At 38.3% G+C, this 21,346-nt stretch overlaps 2 protein-coding genes across 5 annotated transcripts; both read left to right on the forward strand.

Moving 5' to 3' along the window:
- The first annotated feature begins 260 nt into the window (after positions 1–260).
- On the forward strand, positions 261–7,017 carry LOC115929697. Its single transcript, XM_030999551.1, has 3 exons — positions 261–500; positions 5,691–6,107; positions 6,652–7,017. Coding segments are annotated over exons 1-3 (747 nt in total). The 5' UTR covers positions 261–498; the 3' UTR covers positions 6,980–7,017.
- A 9,373-nt stretch (positions 7,018–16,390) lies between these two features.
- Positions 16,391–20,816, forward strand: LOC100891523 (trithorax group protein osa). 4 transcript variants are annotated; one of them, XM_030999573.1, is made up of 3 exons: positions 16,391–16,628; positions 19,171–19,853; positions 20,363–20,725. In XM_030999573.1, exons 2-3 carry the CDS (start codon positions 19,201–19,203, stop codon positions 20,649–20,651), a joined length of 942 nt encoding a protein of 313 aa, XP_030855433.1. In that variant the 5' UTR covers positions 16,391–16,628; positions 19,171–19,200; the 3' UTR covers positions 20,652–20,725. The 4 variants fall into 4 exon arrangements, with proteins under 4 accessions (XP_030855433.1, XP_030855417.1, XP_030855428.1 ...); XM_030999557.1 differs by having other exon boundaries at positions 16,392–16,624; positions 19,161–19,853; positions 20,363–20,816; XM_030999568.1 differs by having other exon boundaries at positions 16,392–16,628; positions 19,161–19,853.
- The last annotated feature ends 530 nt before the right edge of the window (positions 20,817–21,346 follow it).

Here is a 21,346-nt window from a genome sequence, read left to right on the forward strand (position 1 = left end):
GAAATGTTGCCATCAAATTGTTGGGGCTCCGAACACATTAAGAGGGCTTTAATCGTAGGTGACCTACATATGACTGGGGAAATGTGCTAATCGTCTTCTTTTGTTTGTTGTTGTTAATTGTTCTCTTGGGGATGTTCAAACTTTTGCCGGAAATCCTGGCTCCCTCCAGCAGAGGGGTTTGTGGTGTGATGACGCGCGCTGGACAGCAATGCGTAACGGAATCATTGCCATACAATAGACCCTATACCCGGACCTGCATAATACCAGGAAATGTGCATGCATGTGTTCGAAAAACAAAGTCAAGGATATGTGTGCTGGGGCACCATCTACAGTAAAGATTAAAATGCAGTATATAATAATATAGTATCAGTACAATATCAGATATCAATGTGTCACTGGTGAAAGGGGTTATATTGAACTGATAGCTTGCCTGTATCATGGATTAGGTAACGTGTTATCAGATTACCTAGATCAGTAGCTGTATTTGGAACATATAGTATGTAAGTCCGTATATCGAGTTGTTACTATTCAAGTGTCGCTGTATATTATACAAATAATACACAGCAGTGAGGGTATTAGTAAAATTATCCACACTCGGCGGTACCTTCAAAACAGTCCAAACACCCTCGGCTGTCGCCTCGGGCGTGTTAGACGGTTCCAAAGGTACCTTGTGTGGGCAATTCTTCCTAATGCCCTCACTGCTGTGTATTATTTGTGATGTTTTATAACATTATTTTACTAATGACCGGTCATTATTAAAATTACGTGTGAGCTTAAATAAATGCCTGGTCACGTGTGCGCTACCATCCAATCATTTGATCAGGATTCACGTCATCATCTTATAAGCATGTATAGTATAATATACATGTACACGCATTGGTATTTTGCACTGACGAGTTGATTACGTACATGACTCCTGGGGTGTTTCACAAAGATCCTAAGTTGACCTTATCTCTAATTTGGACTATGGGAAGCCATTAACATCCTTGAAAATACTTTGTAAAACTTATATTTAACAGTCATAAATTGTTGATTCAAATTATTCATATCTTCTATTATCAAGGTGATTTCATGTTCTTGATGTGGAATTTATAAAAAGTCTGAAATACAGATAGGACTGTCTGCTTTCAGACATCCTGAAGACATTGCTCAAAAGTCTCTTGTACATGTTTTATGATAACTTTATTTATACACGCATATCACTTACAACACAATGACTTTTATATTTATGTAATACAACAACATCGTAGCTGTTTGCTATAATATTAGTTTTCGAGAATCATATCGTGAGAAAATTAAACAATAATTATGTGCAAGGTTATATCAGGTTAACAATTGCAAAGCTATATAATCTAATCTGTTCTCGAATCAAGTCCCACACGTATACCGTGGCAAGCTTTAAGATAAACTTGAGTTTGGGTTAAAAAAATAGGAAAATGAATTTTCACAAAATCAAACGAAACGTACACTGAATGTTAAAGATTACAAATAAATGTCATTTGCCAAACAATTTTGGTAGAAAATGTATACTGGCTGAGTAATGAGCATAGAAAGATGAGGAAATCAAGGTAAGTATAGGCTCGACACCATTTGTGTAGTCCCGTATACATCTTTCTGTGTACACTGCTTGTTACTTTACCAAGACTGGGACAAATTTATTATGATTTTGATGAATCCAGAACATTAAAGTACACACCAATACTTACATGCTACACGATCAACTTTTTTTCTGATCCATTCCACACCTTTGCTTTTACAATGCAATCGCATGACCAGAACTCAACTTTATCTTTAATTATCATGAGAAAAGTGTTCCTCCCTTGTAGACCGTGGGCCGAGCGCGATTTTAGGGCTTAGTTTTCTTTTTTTGGACTGACTTTGTGGTACATAGTTTTTGGTAACCAGAAATTAGGATAAAAATACACAAGTCCCAAATCAGCTTATTCCTGCGAATGAATCTTTGTCGTTCGTATAAAACATAAGTTTCATTGACAAGCTATTTAAGAGAAATGTGCGTGAACGAGACCGCCAACTCTCCGTTCGTACACGTGTATAAACTCACCGTGCGACGAGAGTGAAACAGCACATTCTCCGTCTCCGTCGTACGAAGAAATTATGTAATCCATTCGAATATTTCACAAAGCCAATCACATTTGCTGATGTGAATAATATGATTTTGCAAATATGAACTGCCAAAACTAATGAAAACCTCGTCAGGGTGAAAATATTTCGAAAATGAGGGGTCATAGCTACCATGAAACAAACGAGAAATAGCGCGTTGCCAATTTGATATTATTGTAAGGATCGTATGCAATTCTCTTGAATGTACACTGATCTGTGTAGAGATCAGTGGCTCCGTACTGACAAGACTCGAGTAAGTTTTGTGTAATTAAAACTTTTGATGAAAACATTTCTTGTATTAGCAATGCAATGGTAGTTTGAGAATAGGCCTACAGAATTAGAGTCCCTAAATATTCATTGTAATTATAAAAAAAGATATATGTCTTTTTGTATTTCCAGTCTTGTAGTAGTTTTTACACGTTTTCAAATTATCTTCCATTTCACATTCTCATCCAGTAAATGGTTCTTCGCACATACATGTAGATGGGCATTCAGTTCATCAAAACATAACAAAACTAACAGAAAATATGCTCTTAAATCTGTGTATTTTACTTATTAAACAATATTATTTAGTGTTTCTTGTAAGTATCGGCTTCTGGTATACAGATCTGACAGGAAGAGGGGAAAACATGGAAAAGGATATAAAACCTTGTTACCATTTGTTTAGTCAAAAATGTATAAGTCCTGACAAATAAAATTTCTGTAAAACAAACATGTATGAAAACATTCTGTATAACTATAATAACATCACATGATTTCAAAATCCAGACGACACAAAATTATACATTATCATTCTGTACACTTCACATATATACCTCAGCATGTATCTGTTATCAATTTTTAAGCCAGTGAATGCAGTGTAATTTTGAATAAACATTGTCATATTTCTTCCTCCAGGAAAGAAAAGTCACCCACATCCCGTATACCTTATTAAGCGTGTCCCCCCCCCCCCCCCAAAAAAAAAAAATAATAATAATAATAATCTAAAACTTCTAAAAAATTCAAACATTTGAAAACATGTAAAAACTACTACAGGACTGGAAATAAAAAAGACATATATCTTTTTTTATAATAACAATGAATATTTAGGAACTCTAATTCTGTAGGCCTATTCTTAAACTACCATTGCATCGCTAATACAAGAAAAAATGTCATCAAAAGTTTTAATTACACAAAACTTACTCGAGTCTTGTCAGTACGGAGCCACTGATCTCTACACAGATCAGTGTACATTCAAGAGAATTGCATACGATCCTTACAATAATATCAAATTGGCAACGCGCTATTTCTCGTCTGTTTCATGGTAGCTATGACCCCTCATTTTCGAAATATTTTCACCCTGACGAGGTTTTCATAAGTTTTCGCAGTTAATATTTGCAAAAACATATTATTTACATAAGCAAATGTGATTGGCTTTGGGAAATATTCGAATGGATTACATAATTTCTTCGTACGACGGAGACGGAGAATGTGCTGTTTCACTCTCGTCGCACGGTGAGTTAATACACGTGTACGAACGGGGAGTTGGCGGTCTCGTTCACGCGCATTTCTCTTAAATAACTTGTCAATTAAACTTATGTTTTATACGAACGACAAGGACTCATTCGCAGGAATAAGCTGATTTGGGATTTGTGTATTTTTATCTTTTTATTAACATTATCTAAATCTTGTACCGGAATCTATGCAACGAACTGGAAGGAAAATCACGCTCGGCCCACGGTCTATTGTACATAAAGCAGCTTTAGACTGTTAAAGGCAGGCTGCTGTTTCGGAACCCCAATTTCTCCTCACTTCAAGACAAATTTAAAGAGGAAGCTCAGAGGGATATCAAGTTGGTTTGAAGATAATAGGAAGTGGTAGAATAAGGCAAAAAGTTAAGTTGTAAGCGTAACTGATGTGATAGAGCTATAATTGCAATGACGACCTTCGTCATTGCCTTGTTTTCGTTCACATTCTGCCCCATTAAAGTTCTGGGAATTGGCTTTCTTTCTGTGGCCGTATCTCCATCATGGCTTGGCAGACCCGTACCCTTTTTTGGATTTAGATACTTGAACATATGCCCTTTCCAGCCATACACAAAATTATATACCCTAACACTGACCGACTTTGCGAAAAATGCCCTCCAAATTTGCCATTTTCAAGAAAATTGAGAAATAACTTCAACTTGCTCTAAATTGGCGATCTTTATACCTACATCAATGAAACTTATTAAGTATCCATATACGTGACAACTGTCTGCCAAGTTTGGTAAAATTCAAACGTGTCAGCGCAAAGTTATCGCCAAAATGATGAATTTACTATGCATTACGTAATAGCGCGTTTAATGCGTGCAATACATTGCGCGAACATAACAATGGTGTCAAACTGACCGCAATGAAGTGCCCTCGAATGATACCAAGTTTAGTATATGTTCACACAGAAAATTGTGAATAAATCGCATTTGAACAAAGGTCACTACACGAATTCCGCCGATTTTCCGCCCGAATCTAACACGTATCGGCTATGACGTCATTTTTTCAGACTGCTTTTTGCCCCTTAAACGTCCTATTTTTTCCTTGAAAAATTGCAGTGACATGCCGAGTTCCAATACGCAGGGCACCTCATGGCCGGATTTTTAAAATTGGTCAATGGGGCCATTTAAGACGCCATTTTGTCCTGTATACATCACGTGTTTCGATAGGATTATCATAGAAAAAAGAGTGTGGTTTACAATAACAATCATGAAATTCTCTTTCTAATGATACCAAATAGAGAGAGAAAAAACAATTTAACTCCGGTCATAATACAGATCCTGTACGTTTTCCGCTCATGCATTACACGCATTGTCTATGGGGGCATATCGGGTTCACGCTTTTGACCCCCAGAACGACCTGTATTGCAATGACGAACATGCACCAAATCCCATTGGTTTTTGCACGCAGTGCTTGCGAGCCCTTTCTACGTCCTTTCCCCTATCCCAATTTCTTTCAAACTTCGTAGGCATAGTCACTACCATCCCATCAAGGTCACTGCTGAGGCCTTTCTTTCGCCCTACCTATCTCCAATATCACAGAAGCTACAGACTTCGTACAAATTGCTCTGGATAGGGCGAGAGAAGCTCTTTCGTTTGACACGTAGAAACATGGCGTCATTGCACGCACATCGTTGTGACACGATTGCATTTCTAGTTTAAATAATAACTATTAAGTTGTAGGCGTAATTGATCAAAAGCCCTTTGGCTCGTTAAGAGAAAATCATTTCTTCGTCAACGGCACTCCACTAATTTGATTTATTTATTTTTATTGTTATTTTATTTTATTTCATAATGAGATTTAACGACATTAATCCTCTTGATATTACGGTGAAAGAATAGAATACATGTCTCCACTATAAAGTAATCTATACAAATATGAAAAATGTGAGTGCATAATCAGTGGTAACCTATCCAGGTAAATTTTCTGATTTGCAGATTTCCGAATTTCTTTTTGCTCAATCACATCTCTGATAATCACCATTGTACTCTTTTGTATTCTTCATTTGATTCTCCCCTAAACTGTCATTGATCCACTCCCGATTTTTTTTTCTTTTAGGGCGGAGCACTGTAGACTCACATGTTTCTTAATTCTACTCTTTGTCGGTTTTCCGTTGGGGATAATGGTGGCCGTCATCGGAATGGGGTCAGCTAGTGCCCTTGGTATTGCGGGCATTGTTTTTCTCATCATCATTTTCATCGTCGTCATCGTCGTCATCATCGCCGTCATCCGCTGGAGTCACAAGCAGCCGGAATTACCTTCGGTGCCGGAGGGATGGGTAGAGGCAGAGAACATGAACCTAAATTTACCAGCATCCACTGTGACTTTAGAAGGAAGAAGCATAACATCTTCACAACCTTATGAGATGACACCCGGCAATTGGATACGTGCGATGCAGTCTGGAGTAGTTGCCATAGGAACACAGCCAGGGTATCCCGAAGACCCCACCCAGCTTTATTCTATAGCTGCACGGAAGTAAGTCTGCTCTTTCTGAGTCCTCATAATTACCAATGTCTTTTGAAGTAAAAACATACTAATTGATAGGAACTTTAAATAAATGATAAACAAAAAAAATGGGCACGATTTGTGACGAACTTTGGAAAGAAGGGAGGGGATGGGGGGGGGGGTGACATTGGATTATAGTCGTTTACCGGGGCACGGTAATATTTTATCATTTTGAAATGTATATAATAGACGTACGTTTTATCTTTAAGCGTGCTCTTTTAACACTTTGTGATGAAAAAAAATAGGTAAGCTACATATATTCATGGAAATTGACACATGTTGATAGTGGAGGGGAAGGCTTTTGAGTTGCTTTGACAGAACCGTACCCTTAGCTACCTCTGATTTTATTACTGAAACACAAAGTGTCTAGTAATTCTATTATAAACCCAATGACTCGATCAAAATTACATTGTTATGAATATAATTTTGAACATGTTTTTTATAATTCCTTTTAAGAACTAATTATGTGTGAACAAAAAAGTGTATTTTACTTTCTTTCTTTGTTATTTAAAAGCTTACTAAGCGCACCGTGGTGTCCTCCCTCTATGCTATCCGCTAACAACCCACCAGCCGCGTCATCAATTCCCTACTCCAAACCGGGAGCCACGTTTCCGGTAAACTACACGGCCCCTTACCCTGCACAACCATCGACTGACAGTGATATGGGCGTGGTCAATCCAACCTCCCAAGAGAACGACATCGTCCCGCCCCCATCATATAATGACGTCGTAACGGGTAATGGAAAATACGACGAGGTCCCGGAAATGAACCCGGAAATGAACCCGGAAATGAACCCGGAAATGAACCCAGAAATGAACCCGGAACTGGACCAACTTAGCTGAACATCCAAATGCTTTGCAATCAGGCGATCCAATGTTTGCAATTTTGCCTTGTGTAGGGGTAGATGAAAACTTATTTTTATACTGGTGCTATATCGTAATTTAATATTTATTTTTTGAATGTGGCTAATGTCGAACGTTTCATACTCTTAATCTGATTTTTTTTTCTCACAGAAACCTAAACCAGAAACTATTTTTTGCATCTATTTTTTTTCAATAATTTGTACCTTTATAAATGTATATTGGTATGTCTTGCCCAGCCCCTATTTATTGTACCCTTTTAACATTATTTTGCATACCTTTTGGATCTCCTTTTATAGAGAATAAATGAAAAGTAGCTGTAAATTAAAAATATATATATATATATCAAGTCAAGTAAACTTCCAGTAACTCATCTTATTGGTTATCATGCCTATTTTAAATCGCCTTAGCATTAACGTAATTTTTTTCCTGAAAGATATAAATCACGAAGTGTAGAGCAAGTATACTGTAACGTGTATCAGGATCGTTGGTATAGTATGTCATTCTATCTATACACACATTAGATTAATTGGAACATTTTCCCGTAATATTTGTTCCCAGTTTTTGTTTTGAAATGCTCAAGCTGCCATAAAATATCGCAGAACACTTTTGATCCTGCGCAAGTTCTTTCTTCTTAGAAACTGCAATGTTTCTATTAACTGATACTTAATTTTACTTTTTGATATTACTCACATATCATTCGAATTATGTACAAATCTATATAAGAATCATAGACCTATTAAAGGGAAAGTCCGTCCTGATATTAAATTGTTTTAGTAGAAGCATAGACATTAAAGGAAGAGGTCAGTGAAAGTTTGAGAAAAATGCCGATTAAAAACAAGAAAGTTATGAATATTTGTAGTTGCGAGCAATCGAACACGAATTGGTAACCATGTGACGTATCTTGCAAGCTCTCCTCCCATTTGCTTAAATGAAAGTTTATGAAATATTAAGGTTTTATGTACAGAGACAATCTGAAAATTCTGCTTCCATTAAAACCAACTTAATACCAGAGTGAACTTCCCCTTTAACATATTGAGTTATATTTGATATTTGCAGGAGTAATTAAGAAGATTTATATTAATGATTTAATTTATCGCATTTAGGGTTGATATTGTCTTTCTTAATGGTTGCATAAACACTTAAGTTATGTTAATAACATGAAAAGAATAAGTATTACACACTTTCATATAGTTCATTTGTCACAAGATCTAAAACAAAATGTAAAACACAAAACGACAAATTTGAAATGAGTTTTTTTTTCCGGCATCGGACTGTATGCATTCAGTTCCACTATGATGAAAAAATGTTCATATTCTGCTATGGATGAGGTAAAAAACATTCTTATTAGACAGCCGTGTCAATTGTTATTGGAGAAATATATATGTACAAGTGAAAACGAATGGTCTGTTTCGCAAGTGTTTTTTGTATTTTGTAAGCAATAGATGCAGATAGTTTATAAGGAAAAGAAGAGATGAAGAGAGAGAGAGAGAGAGAGAGAAAGAGAGAGAGAGAGAGAGAAGAAAGAGAGAGATAGAGAGAGAGAGAGAGAGAGAGAGAGAGAGAGAGAGAGAGAGAGAGAGAGAGAGAGGGGGGGGGGGGGAGTGAGGAAGGGGCAGAGTATCAATGTTTTATCAGTACCCAATTCCTGTAAATTGTACCATCCTATATTCATCTGATCTGTATTATGTCTATGATATGTCTGTCTGCCTCTTTCAATCTCTTAATGAATCTCTCTCTCTCCCTTTCTCTGTCTCTCTCTCTCTTTTGTTTGCCGTCATTCGATCTCTGCAATTCTTTCTCCCCTTTCATTGTCTCCTCTTCGATTGAATGAAGCCTAGCAAATAATAATAATCTAATAATAATAATGAATATAATGTTAGCTGATGCCGAAATATGAATAAAAAAGACGGTGAGGAATAGAAAGATATACGACCATACTAAGCAAAACGTTGACAAAGAAGGTTGGGTTCTGGGAAGAGGTGACAAATAATTTGTGAGCGTTATCATTCTTATTATGCAAGTGTGGAAGAACATCAGATAAGACATGTTCCCCGAAAAGCATGGCTCTTCAAATGCCATCATATTCTAAATATGTCATGTAACATCGTAAAACTCCAGGGTATGATTTTTACGCCACGTGTTCGTGTAGTCCCATATACATCTTTCTGTGTACAGTGTTTGTAACTTTACCGAGACTTGGCCAAATTTCTTATCATTTTGATGATTCCAGAACCTTGCAATACACACAAATTCTTATATGCTAGATGATCAACCTTTTCTGGTCGATTCCACACCGTTTCTTTCACAATGCATTCGCATGACCAGAACTCAACTTAGTCTTTAACCCTGAGTACAGCTACGCAACCGATACAGAAACAGAAACAGACATGTGCTTCGCTAGTACATTTTTAATAGTCGAATTACAATAGGCCTAATTTTATGAAAAAGTTCCTATTGTTTATTAGGTGGACTAAATTAAACTCTACCCGCTGAAATCTAGTTAAGGTTTGAACATGTGCTACAAATTGTTTTAGTATAATAATTGATACCGGACGATTTGTCAATCACAGATTTAGACACGTATAATAATAGATTTAGTGTTTATTAGGAAACTTGATAGTAAATTATATTAGCGGTGAAGTAATCATTAAAATACGTGAAAACAAAACCAAACATATTCTAACAATTTATTTAAAAGGAGATTTAAAAAAAACGAGCAAATCTACAGTCAGTCCATGCCTGCATGCCACACTGAATAAAACCAGAAACAGAAAGAGAGACAGAGAAGGAGAGAGAGGAAGGGAAGGGATAACGAGAGATAGGGAGAGAGAAAGAGTAAGTGCATGAGAGAGTGAGGTAAGGGGGGCGGGTGGTCGAGTTAAAGAGAGAGACATAGAGAGAGAGAGAGAGGGGAGAGGGAGAGAGAGAGAGAGAGAGGGGGTGAGAGAGAGAGGGAGAGAGAGGAGTGATAGAGAGAGAGGGAGGGAGAGAGAGACATAGAGAGAGAGAGGGGGGAGAGAGAGAGGGGGAGAGAGAGAGAGACATAGAGAGAGAGAGAGAGAGAGGGAGAGAGAGAAAGAGAGACATAGAGAGAGAGAGAAAGGGGAGAGAGAGAGAGAGAGACATAGAGAGAGAGAGAGAGAGAGAGAGGGGGCTGTATTAATCATAAGGGAGATAATTTTAATGGAATATGCAGGAGAAATGGAATCTTGTTCTTTGCTTTCATTGCAGGTCTTCCCAGTAGACCAACATCAAACGGGGCCCCAAACAAACAACAAAGGCAACGAAATCATCAACAACAACAAGGGTAACAGTAACAACAACTTTTTATAATTATATAAATAATATTTCGCCATCTGTTTTTCAAGAAATGTTTTAAATAGCTCAGTCCATAAAAACACGAGACATTCGGAAGAATTTAATTTACCTCTCTTGCGGACCCTCCTAGCCCGAAATGCATTCAAACAGTGCGTCCCAGAAAAAAAGAGAAATATCGAGATTTTATTATAACTTAATCACAATTGTAATTAATAAATGACACATATTTTGTAGATCCTCCTCTTTCATTTGGTCCAACTTACATGATGCATATTTCACGCATGAGTGATTAAAACAATTTGAAGAGAGGCCGTACCAAAAAGTCATTTGGCGGACGATATCTGAATTCCAAAGAGAAAATTACATTTCTAAAAAAGTTAATTTTCTGTCCTTGCATATAACACCTCAATCAGCAAAAAAAGAGGAAGAAAAGAAGAGAAAAAAGAAAGGAGAAGGGAATAAAAAAGGAGAAGAGAAAAGAAAGGAGAAGAGAAAAGAAACAGAGAGAGAGAGAGAAAAAAAAAAGACAAAATAGAAAGAAGATAGCCCCCGCCCCCCCCCCCCCGCCCCCTCCATCCCACTCCGGGGTCGGAGGTACCGAATTTGTGTTCCCAAAATCTCCGATAAACGGTTACTTTTTAAGCAACAAAGTCCGGCCCGTAATACACAAAAATCCGGCCCGTACTGACTTTACACACCGGAGAAAGAGGAACACTCAGTACAGTGACAGTAACGACGAGGGGAAAAGGGAAAAACTGTAATCGGGAGATTTGGGGTCATTCTAGAAGGCTTGGAGAACCTTTTTGAATAAAGGGGGCCTGGCCGGCCGCATAAAATCTCGAGCCGCCTATATTCAAGGTTAAACGTTCAAAAAAGCCCCTGCGCTACAAAGGTCATCACTCTTTAGTGAGAAATTTGAAAAGGGCACAATACTTTGGATGTCGTTTAAATTATAAGCTATATACTCAACAGTCAAATTTTAAATTAACGGTAGGGCCGCTTCACAACTTTACCCTTCATTTGGATTCAGCTCATACCAACTCGCTTGTGCTTGTATTTGAACTCATGTTGGTAGTAATCATGGACAGGGGCGGCGACCCTGGGTCCGATAGGGGGACAAGTCCTCCGGGAAATTTAGAAATATAGCTAGAAAGAAATATAGCGAAAGAACGTACATATTGGGCTTTGGGATTTTCTGGAATGCACAATTTCAGCATTCACCATTGCAAAATCTCGCTTGGCCGCTACGTCCCGGCCGCGACTTTGCGTTTTACACCCTGGCCTGGACATTTTCCCGGTAAATAGCAATGAAACTGCTTGAATGAGTCTAGTCTACGCTCCTCGATCGGGCGCGCCAGTCCTCTTAAGCCACGCCATTATTAGTGATTGTGCGCATGCAGCTATTAAACGTGACGTCACCATATGAAATTGCACCATCCAAGTAACTACTTCGTTTTCAATAATTGTAACGTCACAATAACTTCAAGTAACAACTTGGATTGGGATATGTAAATTCTAGATGTTCGACTTTGTACAGGTAAATGATTATATTAGTGTTACGGTAGGCCTACTACTGTTTTCTTGAAATTCAAACATTTTTAACTTTTCATGTTAGTTGTGCACCAGCACCACATAAATGCTTGGGAAATTTCATATTTGCACTCGTTTCAAGCTTCAATTGCCAAGATGCAGTTTACAAGTACATGTACTAGTATATTATAAAAAATGGTGAATAAATCACAATATCTCTGTGGAGTATCTAAATAATATTTATAATATTGGATGATCAATTTTCGCGAAATACGTGAAATATTGTTACTCGCTGAAGAAAAATATTTTCACGTATCATCCATTATTATGTGTATTCAGTTCGTTATCTCCAAAGTAAAGTGCGGTGCACGCCTCTGCGCCCATGAATCCGCCTATGTTCAGATCTCTTTTTATCTACATGTGCATGTATTTTCAAAAATTTCTTATAGTCATTTCTTGCATCTAAATCTTAACACACTGTCAAATTATCTGTTCAAATTTCTACTATTGTTTGCTTTCACTTTTACTACATATTTCTTCTTTATATAACTATTTATGCATACACATACTCCTGTATCTTTTGTATTACTTCTCTGACATTGAAAGATTAGATTACCTTCACGAAAAAAAAAAGTATATGAATGTAAAGCAGTAAATAAAGTGCAAATGAATTCATGTAAAACTGGTGTATAATTTCCTTTATATGTTATGTGTCTGTACATTACACTAGACAAAGTGATGAATGGAAAAAGAGAGAAAGAGAGGTCTTATAAACAAATATCATGAATTTAAAATGAGAAAGAGAGAAAGGGAGAGAGAGACAGAGGTCTTAGAAACAAATATGAATTCAAGAAGTGAGAAAGAGAGGGGGTCTTAGAAACAAATATCATGAATTGAGAGCTAGAGAGAGAGAGGTCTTAGAAAAAAATATCAAGAAATGAGAAAGAGAGGGGGGGGTCTTAGAAACAAATATGAAGAGAGAGAGAGAGGCCTTAGAAACAAATATGAAGAGGGGGTTAAAGATAAACTCCAGTACTGGTAAAAAAAAAAAAAAATTCTCACAGAATCAAATGAAACTTACACTGAATGTTCAAGATTACAAATAAATGACATGTGCCAAACAATTTGGGAAGAAAATGTATACTGGCTGAGTAATGAGCATAGAAAGACAAGGAAATCAAGGTAGTACCAGCCCCGACATCATGTGTGTTGTCCCATATATAGCTTTCTATGTGAGTGCTTGTTACTTTACCAAGACTCGGTCAAATTTATTATGATTTTGATGACTCCAGAACCTTGCAGTGCACACCAATACTTACATGCTACATGATCAACTGTTTCTGATCCTTTCCACACCTTTTCTTTCACAACGCAATCGCATTACCAGTACTAAAGTTTATCTTTAATGAGAGAGAAAGAAAGAGGGGTCTGAGAAATACATACGAGAGAGAGAGTGGGTCGAGAGAGAGAGGTCTTAGAAAACAAATATGAATAGAGATGGGGGGGGGGCGGGGGAGAAATGGGTCTTAGAAAACAAATATGAAGAGAGATGAGGGGGGGGGGAGGTCTTAGAAAACAAATATGAAGGGAGAGGGGTCAAGAGAATTAGAGAAATTAGGTCTTAGAAACAAATGACATGAATTTAAAAAATGAAAGACGTGATCCCACAATAATAGAAAATGGTACGAGTGCAATATTTAAATCACAGTTTATGTATTACATTACCATTACACATATTATGTCGAGTGTAGTCTGTGTATGTGTCAATATGTGTACACGTGTGTTGGGGGGGGGGGGGGGTCCGAATCAGCAAATGGTTTGAAAGTAGGCTACACGTCAAAAATTGAAACCCTGAAGAAGGCGGAATTAAACCACAAAAACCATAATATTATTTGGTTTCTCTCCAGGCGCGGATCTACGGGGGGGGGGGGGTTTAGGGGGTTTAACCCCCCCCCCCTTGGGCGGCCCAAAAAAAAAAAAAAAAAAAAAAGGAAAAAAAAAAGAAAAAAAAAAGAAAAAAAGAAAGAAAAAAGAACGCACGCTGGAGAGAAACCCTTTCAAGTGCAAATATTGTGAGAAGATATTCAACTCATCTGGTAACTTAACCAAACACATGATAACTCTGGATATAACTGTGTATTTACTGTTACTTGATTTAAAAAGACGTTATCATGCACTGCTTTTTATGGTCTCCATTGTGTTAATAGATGCCAGGAAAATATCACTTACGGAGTTCAAATAAACACCCCAAAAAAAATCGGCTCGCCGCTTCGCGGCTCGTGGACGATGCTCCGCATCGTCATCATTTTGGTCAAACCCCCCCCCCTTAGCAAAAAGCTAGATCCGCCCCTGCTCTCTTTCCTTACTTTGATTAATTCCTTCTCTAATTTCTCTCTTTCTTTCAAGTTAGTTTTTGTTTTCTCTCTCTGCTTATGACATTCTTTGTTTCCTCTCTGTTCTTTAATTATTTATTGTTTTTCTCTATTTCCTTCTGTTGTTATTCGTTGTTTTTCTCTCACTCGTACGTCTCGATACAAAAGTACATGTACCGCGTACCGCGACACTGGACATATAGGACGTACGTTGAGCATTGCAGAAGAGCCACGTGCGCGCGCAATATCTTGTCATGGATAGACTTTTCCCAGTCGGTTCCTTGAAATTTATTGGGAAAAGGTCCAGGCCAGGGTGTAAAACGCAAAGTCGCGTCCCGGCCCTTGCCCGAACACAAAAATGTGATATGACGCTTCCGGCCGTGATTTATCCATGGTTGGTGTAATAGATTTAAAAAAAATTCATTTCTACTATTAAACCTAAATGTGTGCTATCACAATCATGATTGTTTCATTCCCCTTTAAAGCAGGGGCGTAGCCAGGGGCGGTAGGGAAAGTAAGAGGACATAGGACGAAAAAGGAGCAGACAATCAAAAACATTTTTGAAAATTCTGACAAATCGAGAACGGTCCAACGAATCGTCTTATTTCTCTAATAATTTAATGAAATGTCCAAGCTTCCGCACTTCGCTCGGGAGGGGGGCAACTGAATTCAGACAAGGATGAAGAGTCAAGAATGGTACAACGATTCGTCTTCTTTTTCTAATTTAATGAAGCGTCAAAGCTTACGCGCTACGCGCGGGCGGCGAAAAACTGAATTCAGACAAGGATAAAGAGTAGAGAATGGTACAAAGAATCATCTTCTTTCTCTAATAATTTCATTAAACTATGAAAGGTCAAAATTAATTCAGACAAGGATTAAAAGTAAAGAATGGTACAAAGAATCGTCTTCTTTCTCTAATAATAATTAGTGAAAGGTCAAAGCTTCCGCGCTTTGCGCAGGAGGGGGAGAACTGAATTCAGACAAGGATTAAGAGTCGAGAATCGAACAACGAATCATCTTTTTTCTCTAATAATTTGATTAAAATATAAAAGGTCAAAGCTTCCGGCGCGGGAGGGGGGGGGGGGGGAACTGAATTCAGACAAGGATTAAAAGTAAAGAATGGTACAAAGAATCGTCTTCTTTCTCTAATAATTTAATGAAATGTCAAAGCTTCCGCGCTTTGCGCGGGGAGGGGGAGGGGAACTGAATTCAGAGGAGCATTAAGAGTCGAGAATGGAATAACAAATCATTTTCTTTCTCTAGTAATTTCATTACACCATGATAGGTCAGAGCTTCCGCGCTTCACGCGGGAGGAAAAAAAACAAACACTGAATTCAGACAAGGAATAAGAGTCGAGAATGGTACACAAATCGTCTTCTTTCTCTAATAATTCAATTCAAATATGAAAGGTCAAAGCTTCCGGCGCGGGAGGGGGGGGGGGGGGAACTGAATTCAGATGAGGAATAAGAGTCGAGAAAGGTAGACAACGAATCCTCTTCTTTCTCTTATATTTTAATGAAACGTCAAAGCTTCCGCTTTGCGCGGGAGGGGGGGGGGGAACTGAATTCAGACAACGATTAAGAGTCGAGAATGGTATACAACGAATCCTCTTCTTTCTCTAATAATTTCATGAAACATCAAAGCTTCTGCGCTTCGCGCGTTATGAGGGTGGGGGGGGGGGCAGCGAGATGCCCGAATATGAATTTTTGATATTTTTTCTCGTTTATTTTAGTGATAAATAACATTTTCACAAAATACACATTATGCTCAAATTTTTAATGGCTCGGGTCCCTCATTAGCCGAATTGTGAAACCAGAAGATTACTTTTTTCGGGCAACAGGCTTCAGCCCCCCCCCCCCCCCCCCCCCCCCCCCCCACCCGATGAAAATCGAAACCGCCCCCCTCTATTAGAAAATCCTGGATCCGCGCCTGCTTTACATAACAAAGATAGGAGAACGCGGTCACAATACAAAAAGTAGAAATGCCTACAAGAGCTAAGTCACCCGTGGCAAAAAACAAAAACACGTCACTGTTTATCATGAATAGCTTTCAAAGTCATATAGAAAAGCCTTTTGAGGTACACTTTTGTTGTATACGGTACGGCGTGTGTGGGATGTGATGACGCGCGCTGGTCAGCAAGGCGTGATGGAATCATTGTCCCATCTCCATGAGCATACGATATTCAATAACGTGTCTGGGTTATACCACGAGCGGTAGGATCATGGTTATTTATAGAGAAAAGAGAGGATCCCTGTGCATACATGTATTCGAAAGACGTCGTCAAGGCACCATCTACAGTATAGATTACAAACCACTATTAAACTGATAGCTCGCCTGTATCATGGATGAAGTGACGTGTTTTCAAATTACCTAGATCAGCAGCTGATTTTGGAACACATACTATGTAAGTACGTAGATCGAGTAGTATATACTGTTCAAGTGTCGTTGTATATGCATGTAGTATAGTCAGGGAGTTGCAACTCCCTGGTATAGTATAATATACATGTACATGGTATTTTGCACTGTCGAGTAGACTACGTACATGACCCTTGGTCCTGTACTACTGACATCGAACTTGCACGCGACCTACATAAACATGTACTGCTCTGTGATAAAATCATGATGATAGTACATGTAGGAACTGCTACATGTATAACTCTCATATCCGTGGTATGACCATTATGTTGGCATGTACACGTACAGTTAGGTTGTCTGTTTTCTGACAGACATTACAATGCTCAAAGTATCTTTTACCTATTAAATATGAATTCTGTATTGATACACGCATTTTGAATTATGTTATTACTACTTCTTTCAACACAATAGGATGATGTAATGCAACAACATTGTATAGCTGTTTGCTATGATATTAATTTTCGAGAGTCATATCATATTGTGAGAAAATTAAACAATATGTGCAAGGGTATATCGGATAAACAATTTCAGAGCTGCATGTATAGTCTAATGAACTACGAAGTTGTTGAGCCAGGAAGAAAACAACTTCTGAAATTTGATCTATAGCTTAGGTGTGGCATTGACGCTCTTACAAAATATGCAGGTGGTGATTTCGTGATAATAGTCATAATTGACTGTTTGCCAAAAAACACTCATCAACGACAACATTCAAATACCTCTAGTCTCAAATCAAGTCCCACACGTACTTGTTCCTCTTTTGTACATGAAGCAGCTTTAGACTTTTAGAGGTAGGCTGCTGTTTGATTCAAACAGCAGCCTGTGACTGAACGTTTCAGGTATATCCATCGATTGTGATCGGAATCCCATTTCCTCCTCACTTCAAGACAAATGTAAAGAGGAAACTCATATTATATGTTATCTTCAAACCAACTTGATATATCTATAACAGGAATATCAAGTTGATTTGAAGATACAAAAAGTGGTCGAATAAGGCAAAAAGTTGAAGGTGTAAGCGTAATTGACGCGAAAGAGGAGTTTAATGTATACCCAATAGTTTGTAGGCGAAATTGATGTAAAATACATGTAGTAAAGTATAAAATAATATGAAGTTGTAGGCGTAATCAATCAATAGGCCTATAGCTCGTTGAATGCCCCCTGTCAACAGCACTCCACTTATTTGATTTATAATGTTTTAATATTATTATATTTCTTTAATTTTATACTGAGATTTAAAGGGACTTATTAACATTGTTTAGATGCGAGAAACTGATGTGTAGGTAGTGACTTCAATGCTAGATGTACAATTAAAGATAATCTGAAAGTTTGATTGAAATTTGAAAACTGATCTGATCGATTCCTGTATTCTCCCAACCATAATATTGATATAATTTAATTACATTTTAGGTGAATGAAATCGTCACAAAGCAAGGAATTGGCTTTACATACCATTCCAAACATTTCAGTGTTGGAAGATTGTCAAAAGCCAGTTGTATCTCTTATATTCATGGAAAAACGGTTGAGTGCAAATATTGGTTTGGAGAATTTACTGTCAGAGGGTGCTGCCCAGTGACGCCTTCAACAACAAAAAACATCAATATATTTGTGTTTCGAAAAATTGTGCAGGGCTTTGTGCATGTTAGAGGGTTATTACAGTAGAAGGAATATAATAAGTAACATTTCATTAACAAATTACGCATTTTTTTCATCAACCTTCAACAATGTTATCGGTTCAAGTTTAAAGACATTAGTCCTCTTGATATTGTGATGAAACAATAGTTCCATTTGATGAAGGTTGTTGGTAATTACATGTCTCCACAAAATAACCTATACATATATGAAAATGTTAGTAAATCAGGTAAATTTCTAATTTGCAGATTTCCGAATTTCTGTTTCCCCGTCACATCTCTGATAATCACCATTATACTCTCTTGTATTCTTCGTTTGATTTTAATAATAATAATAATAATAACGGTGCTTATAAAGCGCTTACCCCCGCAGTCTCTATAAGCGCAAGCAAAATACAATGATGAACAATTACATAGTAAACAAAACAAAACAAATATAAATAAACCTTCTAATTTCGGTACATATGAAATATACATCAATGCGAACATAGAAGCTTATTATTAAAAGCAATTTTGAATCAATGTGTCTTAAGACAAGTTTTGTATTGGTTGACAGTCTGACAGTTTGTTAACATGTAAAAGTACTGTGTTCCATAGTTCAGCAGAAGCTTTGCAAAAAGAGCGATGATCATAAGAAAGAGTTGACACCGAAGTAGACACGAGGTTTAATTGTGAATATGACCGTAGATTGCCTGAGGGTTTGTATTCCTGGATTAGTCGTTGGCAATTCGTCTCCCCTTTAACTGTCATTGATCCGTTCCCCAATATTTTGAGAAGGAGCTGGGGGTTGAGGGGGGGGGGTGACCACTTGACCAAGTTATGAAATAGTAAATTAAAATTGGGTGACATTGTGTAACTCACTTTATTTTATATACTCTTTTCTTCTGTATCTGCTTTCAGCGTAATATAGATATCATCACAACTATATACCGTCCTCAACATGGGTGTGGGTGAGCGAAGAGGAGGACGCCGAGCTGGAGGTCATCGACGTGCAAATCATCGCCATAATCATCACAATCACCACCATAATCACCATCGTCATATTCATCATCAATGTCGGCTTCATGGTGGGATTCATGGTAATCGTCGTATGTTTCGGGGTCCCGGCCTTTCTACTTTCGGCTGGAGACGCCGAGGTGGTAATCGAGGTGGTAACCAAGGGGGGCCGCCGGTGGCCGTCACCCCGGTGCACTGCGTCAGCCTTATGATGCTTATCATGCTTGGCATGTTCGGTTTTATTGCAGGGATGACATTGGCCAATATTGGAGGATGGTTAGCTAGTTCTGTTGGTATTGCGGGCATGGTTGTTCTCCTCATCAGTGCCATCTTGCTCATCATCGTCATCGTCCTCCGATGTCACATGCAGAAATTGTCTCCGCAGCCAGCGGTAGGGATGGAGGCCGGGACATTGAACCCTAATATGACAGTATCCAATGTAACTTTACAAGGAGGAAGCGCCACAGTTTCACAAGTCGGTGAGACGACATCCTATATCATCCAAACAGGTGTGATGCAGCCTGGAGGAGTTGCCATGGGAACACAGCCAGGGTATCCTGGAGGCCCCGCCCAGCCTTATCCTCCACCTTCACAGAAGTAAGTTCGCTCTTTCTGAGTCCTCATACTTACCAATGTCTTTTGAAGTAAAAACATACCAATTAATAGGAACTTTAAATAAATCATATGGAAACAAAAATTGGCACCGGCGACTTAAGACGAAATAAGGAGATAAGGGGCCGGGGGGGGGGGGGGGGGGATGACATTGATGTATGGTTGTCTACCGGGAATGGTAATATTCTTTTATTTTGAGATGTATAAAATAGACGTAAGTTTTAGCTCAAGCGTGCTGTTTCAATAGTTTGTGATGAAACAATTTAGGTTAACTATCAATGAAAATTGACACATTTTGATAGTGGAGAGGAATGTGCTTTGACAGAACCGTACCCCTACACCTAGCTCCCTCTAATTATATTGCCTAACGTGCCTAGTAATTATATTACAAATCCAAGGACTCGACTAAAATGACATTGATAAAAAAAATAATGTTTTTTATAATTCCTTTTAAGAACTAAATGATTTTTCTTTCTTTGTTTGTTTTTTAAAAGCTACCCAGTCGCACCGTATCCTCCCTATCCGAACGGAGCTGCCCAGTACCCACCCCCTACCAACCCACCAGCGGCATCCATGCCTTACCCCCAACCGGGAGCCGCGCCGCCGGTAAACTACGCGGTCCCTTACCCTGCGCAGCCATCGGCTAACAGTCATATGGGCGTGGTCAATCCGACCTCCCAGGGGAACGACATCGTCCCGCCCCCATCATATAATGACGTCATGACTGGTAATGTAACATACGATGAGGGCCAGGGAATGAACCCGGGAAGTGGACCAACTTAGCTGAACTTTCAAATGCTTTGCAATCAGGCGATCCAATCTTTGGAATTTTGTAAACTTTTTTCCTGATATAGGGTAGTAATTCTACTGGAATTCGTAGAGGTGTCGTGGACGAGTGGATATGTCACCGGACTGTGGATCACAAGGTTCGCGGTTCAAGTCCCACTGCGGCACTAATGTCCTTTGGCAAGACATTGATCTACATTTGCCACTCTCCACCCAGGTGTTAAATGGGTACCCGGTAGGATGCGAAAGCTCATGTGGTTAGATTAGCAAGTTTGCGCTTGTAAAAAAGACGCCTGGCTGGAATGCTCCCCAGGGAGTGGAGATGTGCATACATTGTGTGCGGGTAAGCCTGAATCCTATGACCGGGGTAATAATATATATATATCTGTAAAGCGCTTTGAGAGGGCCTTCGGTCCTGAAAAGCGCTATCTTAGAACTAGCTATTATTATTATTATTAGATGAAAACTTCTTTTTGAACTGGTGCCATATCGTAATTTTATATTTAACTTTTTATGAATATGGCTGATGTCGAACTTTACATACTCTTATACTAAAAACTTTGAAAACCACAATTTATTTTTTGCATCTATTTGTTTCAATAATATGTACCTTTATAAATGTATATTTGTATGTCTTGCCTTGCTCCTATTTATTATAACTTTTAATGTTATTTTACTTGACTTTTTAAACA

Source organism: Strongylocentrotus purpuratus, unplaced genomic scaffold (genome assembly GCF_000002235.5).
Source record: "Strongylocentrotus purpuratus isolate Spur 01 unplaced genomic scaffold, Spur_5.0 spur5_contig_861, whole genome shotgun sequence".
Taxonomy (NCBI): domain Eukaryota; kingdom Metazoa; phylum Echinodermata; class Echinoidea; order Camarodonta; family Strongylocentrotidae; genus Strongylocentrotus; species Strongylocentrotus purpuratus.

What these genes read in the sequence shown, in the direction of transcription:
- LOC100891523 (XM_030999573.1), top strand. Translation starts at nt 19,201, where the DNA reads ATGGGTGTGGGTGAGCGAAGAGGAGGACGCCGAGCTGGAGGTCATCGA. An exon ending in TATCCTCCACCTTCACAGAA is followed by an intron (nt 19,854 to 20,362) that starts GTAAGTTCGCTC and finishes GTTTTTTAAAAG; the next exon opens with CTACCCAGTCGCACCGTATC.
- LOC115929697 (XM_030999551.1), top strand. An exon ending in TATTCTATAGCTGCACGGAA is followed by an intron (nt 6,108 to 6,651) that starts GTAAGTCTGCTC and finishes GTTATTTAAAAG; the next exon opens with CTTACTAAGCGCACCGTGGT.